At 30.9% G+C, this 6853-nt stretch overlaps 1 protein-coding gene across 1 annotated transcript; it reads left to right on the forward strand.

Moving 5' to 3' along the window:
* The first annotated feature begins 2112 nt into the window (after positions 1-2112).
* LOC141659784 (E3 ubiquitin-protein ligase SINA-like 7) lies at positions 2113-3866 on the forward strand. Its single transcript, XM_074466713.1, has 2 exons — positions 2113-2595; positions 3702-3866. Exons 1-2 carry the CDS (start codon positions 2113-2115, stop codon positions 3864-3866), a joined length of 648 nt encoding a protein of 215 aa, XP_074322814.1.
* The last annotated feature ends 2987 nt before the right edge of the window (positions 3867-6853 follow it).

Raw genomic sequence — 6853 nt, forward strand, 5'->3', positions numbered from 1 at the left:
TCGTAACATAAAAGCCATTTGGGATCTGATGCTTGTTTTGTCTCTTTCTGATTTAGTTTTATTAAAGTTTTCACCCCTATGATTACAGATGAAGCAATAGCATGATTTGTTTTTTTGGGCTCAGATTATAAATTTGAATAGTATGATTTCATATTTTAATCGATGGCACCACTCTGTTCAAAGACAAAGACAAGCATAACTATAAAGGCAATCGTATACCATTTGAACAAAGCAGATCGGGGATTTGGGACTACAGGAAATTAGTGCAAGTTCAGTAGTTAACATAAATCACATCATGTAGACAATGCACTTACTTCGTATCTCAGTTGGGAAAGTTTGTGCTGCTTATCGTCCTTACAATTAAGCATGTGCCCCTTCTTTCTTAATGGACACCGGCATAATTACTAAATGAGTATCTTATGCCTCTGTGAATATACATGAAATCGACCAGGAGAGTCATCTTTGTATCTCTAGATGCAGAGGTATTACAGTTAGGTCACCAATTGAACAAACTACGGAGAAAGGGGTAATATCTAGATGCGAAGGTATTACAATTAGGTCACCCATTACACAAACTATAGAGAAAACCCTAATATAGCTTTCAAAACTAATCTCTAGCTAAAAAGCCGCAGTCAATGGCAAATATATAGTAAAATATTTATTACCAAACTGTAAAATATTTAATACCAAACTGTTAATGGAAAGACATTGCATTACAAATCGCATCGTTAAAGATAAAATGCTTACAAAAAGCATCAAATCCACATCTTCCATGAATCCTGAATAGGAGAGCTACATAGGAAATTTTATATGTAACTACTTCATATTTAGAAAGAATACATATAAGTACTTAACAAAAACTGTCTTAGCGCCCACTAGAACAAAATTTTTAAAGAAATATATTAGCTATAAATTTTTTCTTCAATTTTAGCCCCCACATCAATAATTTTCTGGCTCCACCACTGGTGAATAGTGCATGTTGTCGCCAACACCTGGAGTGTCAATAATAGTGCAGCTGCCATGTCATGAAAAACAATTCATGATGTTAGATAAATCATAAAATTCGTCAGTGTTAGATAAAGTTAGCAGACCCCTGCATGGTTTCATACTTTTCTGTTTCCAGCCATAACCATAATGATGGATATCTTTCACATATTTCAAGAGTTTCCAATGACGTAATGCAGATTAAGGAACTCCCTTGCCTGCTTAGACCTTTTAGAGTTTCGGTCTAAACCTTCCCATTCTGAACACCAATGAACTAAATGAATTATAGCTTCCAAAAGTATATGTGCACAAACTTACCTACACAATGTGTACTCTATACCTCACATTGGCTTCATGCTCAAGGACTGCTTCAACAACACAGTTAGTCAAAAATCCACATTCCAATTTTAGTATTTCTTGTCGTTAATCCTCATTTCTATGGTGTGCCACGGACACATAATAAACACAAATTCTCATGAGTTTGACTTATTTCATTGGTGAAATCGATTTTAATGTTAATGGACCCTGCATTCACACGATTTTACCCAATAAAAATGAGTTTGTGCTTAATGCTACAGAAGTTTGACAGGTTTGGTCCATCAACGGTTGACATGTTTAGTTGCAAAAGGCTGACACAGCTTTTTCTACTTGTTTACCGAGTAGTTTTTGACTTCATTATTATTGCTCCAAATTATTCATTACAATCTTGTCATAGTTTCTTTCTTTGAATTAACTTCCTAGAGTAATTTTGCAATATTTTGCTGCTTGTGTTATACAAATATCACAACATATCATGACCTTTCGACCTTTTTATACATATATGGTAACTTGACTGCATTCTGTAAATTATTCTAGTAAAATATAAAACCTTGAGAAACTTACCATTTCTTGCAATTCTAAGCTTCATTTCATTTGCATTGTTTACTAAATGAAATATGTGGTGTATAATCTCTTAGCTTGTTGAAATACATTGTAGTGCGTCAAGGGGCACATTTCCTGTTCTATATGTAGCAACAACCATAAAAACAAATGCCCTACTTGCTCTTTGCCAATTGATTATATTGGTAACTATGGATTGGAGGAGGTTCTTGAAGCAGTTAAAATCACATGTCCGAATAGCAAGTATATATGGATGCAAAAGAAAAAGTGACATACAGCATGAAACGTGAGCATATGGGATCTTGCACCTATGAATCTTGTAATTGTCCTCTTTCTGGCTGTGGTTTTGATGATTCCTACAAGGATTTATATCTGCACTTTTCCAGCAAGCACCCAGCATCAGCCACACGCTTCACGTTTGACTCTTCTTTTTCTGTTCATGTAAGTGGAAATACGGAGTACAAATTCCTTCAAGAGAATAACCACACACTTTTCATCCTTAATTACAGTGTTCAGGAAATTGGAGCTGTTGCTAATATAATCTGTATGGGCCCGAGCTGTTTACAAAATGAGTATTCATATGAACTGGAAGCACGTAACCGAGACACCTCCTCCAATTTTATTACTTTATTGGTACCCAGACAGCCAAAATGGAAGGAGGACCTTCCCGAGAGAGCCGGTCTTGTGGTCCAAAATGTTTTCTTTGGTCCTTCATGGGATCGCAAAATTCAGGTTTGCATCCGTAGAAAAGGTGAAAATTGACTTGAAAAGCAGTTCAGCCAGTTTTCAAGTCATTATGATGGTGCGTACGCCATGACTTCCATATTCAAGGTTTGTACAGAGGACATCGAGAAGCACTGTTGAGAGGAAGATCCCTGGCATTTTTTTTATTGTCAACCCCTTCCCTAGAAATTTAAGATAATCATTTGTTAGTCAAAAGGATTATCTCTAGTTTTGCAAACTATATATGTTTGATGTTTGTGATATCAAATATTATTTGGGATGTCTCTTTTGTTGATTTTAGCTAATTCTCAAAGATTGTCTTCTTTTTTATATATCCAATGCCTATAATATTATTATACGCATTAACACTTGACCACTTGGTGACCCTGTCGGCTTTAATTTTATTTACTTTTAATATAAAGTATATTTTTAAATATATTAATATATTATATAAATCCGGATCAGATTATAATGACAAATTTAAATATTATTTAATTAAACTATAAATAGGTAATATAATATTTATTATACATATATATATATTATTTTTATATATACTATTAAAATATAATTTTTTTAATCAGTATAACGGCCTCAAGATAAAAAAGAATAATTTACAATTTTCATCCACGTAAAAATAAAAATATATCATTGATTGGCCTTAAAATAAAGCTACTATATTTTATAGGAGAGAGAGCTGAGACGGAGAAATAGAGGGAACTAGTACATTAAATGAATTGCAAATTTTCTACTCCTACATGTAGCTTTTCTATTTAACCTTTGAATATAACAATCAATTCATAACACAGTCTTATTTCTTATAATTTTGTGATTCCTTTTTTGTTTTCCTATGAATTTACAAGGACAACTACCTTGAGTTGTTTATTTGCTTTCAATGTTATACTAATATCACAACATATGAATAACTTTTAATCTTGTTATAACCTGATTGTGTTGTGTAAATTATGTTAGTAAAATGGAAAAGTCTTGAGAAACTTACTAATTTTTGCAATCAGCTTTCATTCATTTTCATTGTTTATTAAATGAACATGTGGTGTGTAATGATTGCATCCATATATATCTTATGTTTTTTTGCTTGTTAAATTAAATTGTAGTGCATCAAGGGGCACCCTGCTTGTTCGAGCTGCTGTAGCAAGTATAGTAACGAGTGCCCTGCCGACTTTTTGTCGATCAGTGATATTCCTTGCCTTGTCATGGAGGAGCTTCGTGATAGAAGGTACCTTGTTTGGATAGAAAGTATGGGTGCAAAGAAATATTGAGCTATGGTATGAAATGTGAGCATAAGAGATCTCGCGCCTATGAACCTTGTAATTATCCTCAACCTGACTGTGATTTTGATGCTTCCTACAAGGAATTCTATCGGCACTTTGCCCGCAGGCACCCAGTCAGCCACATGCTTCACGTTTGGATATTCGTTTTTAGTTCTTTAAGTTTAAATGGGAAGTACAAATTCCTTCAGGAAGATAATAATCACACACTTTTCATCCTTAATTTAAGTGTCCGGGAAATTGGAGCTGTTGTTAATATAACTCGTACGAGCCCAAACTGTTTACAAAATGGGTATTCATATGAACCGGAAGAAAGTAGTGATACGATATAAAACCCTCACCGAACCCGGGTCTAGATCACTTAATCTAGGATCGGGTAGGTCCGGCTCCAGTACCAACCCTAGCTATATCACTCGATCCAGGACTGGTTAGGTCTAACTCACTGAACCTAGGTCCGAGACCGGTTAGGTCCAGCTCCAGCCCAGTTCGGGGTCGAACGGGCCTGAATCATGTACACCCCGAGACCAAGCATCCTCACATCACCTGTTCTAGAAGGCCCAACTAAATACAACACGTGAGGCACGAGCCCAGACACGTGACAATGAGAGCTATTAATGATCAGCCATGAGAATAATTATGGTACGTGTCAAATTATGGTACGTGTCAAAGGATCGTTTGAACATTTCTCGGCAATCCTCACTGGGATACGTGTAAGGCATCCATTCTAGTCAGGCCTCCACCACTCCCAACAACGAACGGCCAAAAGCTACGAACCTCTAAACCCTATCCAGGGGCGGACACAGGATTCGAACACAAGGGGGGCCAAAAAAAATTTCCAAATAAATTATAATATAATATTAAAGTTTATTGTAAGTTCATTTGAGCCGACCTTTATTATATAATAACATAAAAATACAACAAAACCATATCTAAAGATGGACAAAATAAGAAACATGTACTTGCTCTCATCTTAAAATCAATTATAAAAAATTCAGATTCAATTAAAGCACTATGTATTTGGCTGATTAAAATCTAATAAAATAACTCTGAATGTATAAGTAATAATTAATTCTTATGAAAAGACATTAGAAAATATATCAAGTAATTATAATTATTGGATAGACCTAACTAGATATGCAGGTAAACAAAACACATAACTACTTTGTCTGGTCATAGTTGGGTTAGTATCACGATTGGGGTGGGGGGCAAATATAAGAAAATGAAAGAAAGCCATTAATATATGTTTGATGTTTGTGATATCAAATATTATTTTATTTGGGATGTCTCTTTTGTTGATTTTAGCTAATTCTCAAAGATTGTCTTCTTTTTTATATATCCAATGCCTATAATTTTATTATAGGCATTAACACTTGACCACTTGGTGACCCTGTCCGCTTTAATTTTATTTACTTTTAATATAAAGTATATTTTTAAATATATTATTATATTATATAAATCCGGATCAGATTATAATCACAAATTTAAATATTATTTAATTATACTATAAATAGGTAATATAATATTTATTATACATATATATACATTATTATTATATATACTATTAAAATATAATTTTTTTAATCGGTATAACGGCCTCAAGATTAAAAAAAATAATTTACAATTTTCATCCACGCAAAAACAAAAATATATCATTGATTCGCGTTAAAATAAAATTTAAAGAAAACTAAATATAATTAATTATATTTGGTTGAAAACTAAAGAAGAAAAAATAATAAATATTATTAGTCTGATTTAAAAAATTATACTATTGAGTTAAAAAAATAATATATAATATTCTTCTGGACAAAAAAATATTTTACAATTGATCCAAACTTTAAAAAAATTTAACTTAAAATTTAATTCTACAAACTGTAATAAAATAATATATACAATTTATCCAGTTTAAAAGAAAATTATATTATTGATCTGGGATATAAAATTTAAAATCAAATTAAAAATAATTAACTGAATTTGCTCCATGTAATAAGTCTCGCATTAAAATACAATAACTTAAACTAAATATAATCACTTGGATTTGGTTAATATAACAAATTTTTATAATTATGTATTTTCTTATATGTCTATATTAATAATATTATTTAAATAACCGTGGATCACACGAGTACTCTTATTTAAGAATAAACAAAATTAATTAATAAAAATAAAAATAAAAATAAAATAAAATAATAATTTTTTAAAATAACCATGCATCACACGGATTATAGGCTAGTTTATAATAATATTTAACATGCAATAGTTTCATTAATAGATTAATTTTTGTAGTGTATTTATACAAATAAAAAAAAATTATAACATATACACGCTATTCATCTAGCCTTAAATAAAATTGCACTATTTATCCGGGCTGAAATATAAAATAAAAACGAACTAAATATATATTTATCTATGCTACGTTATAATAGACGAAATATTGAGAGTTTAGTTGTCGGTCAGTACGAAAATTACTTAATTGCTCTTGCTTAATTGATATAAAAAATATTAAAGATGAAATCTGATCACCTGTATTTTGGTCATACTATAAATTTATAATTACCTTTAATATAATATAATCTTATTATTAGATTAATATTCAAATAGAATTATGTAAATAAAAATAGAGCTAAATCTGTATAAAGTCCTCATGCCTAAACAAAATAAGATATAATATTCAGATGAGCCAAAAATTATAATATTGAATTGGTGTAAAATAAAATAAAATTAAAATATAATTGTTGATAAGAATAATGTCCCGCAAAAACATAATAATATACTTCATTCGGGCTTATGCGAGATAAATTAAAAATAAAAAATAAAATAAAAATTAAATATAGTTTGTTGGATCTGTTGCATCAGCCTAAAACAAAATAATAAATGCTACTAACGTGGTTAAAATATTACATTATTGAATTAGACTAAAATAAAATTAAAAATTAAAAGTTAATTCGTTGGACGATATAATGACATCGAGTTAAAACAAA

The sequence above is a fragment of the Apium graveolens genome, chromosome 5 (assembly GCF_009905375.1).
Source record: "Apium graveolens cultivar Ventura chromosome 5, ASM990537v1, whole genome shotgun sequence".
In the NCBI taxonomy this organism is placed as follows: domain Eukaryota; kingdom Viridiplantae; phylum Streptophyta; class Magnoliopsida; order Apiales; family Apiaceae; genus Apium; species Apium graveolens.

Coding starts and splice junctions, on each gene's coding strand:
- LOC141659784 (XM_074466713.1), top strand. CDS start 2,113: ATGGATGCAAAAGAAAAAGTGACATACAGCATGAAACGTGAGCATATG. Junction 2,596..3,701: donor CATGGGATCGCAAAATTCAG/GTTTGCATCCGT, acceptor ATTAAATTGTAG/TGCATCAAGGGGCACCCTGC.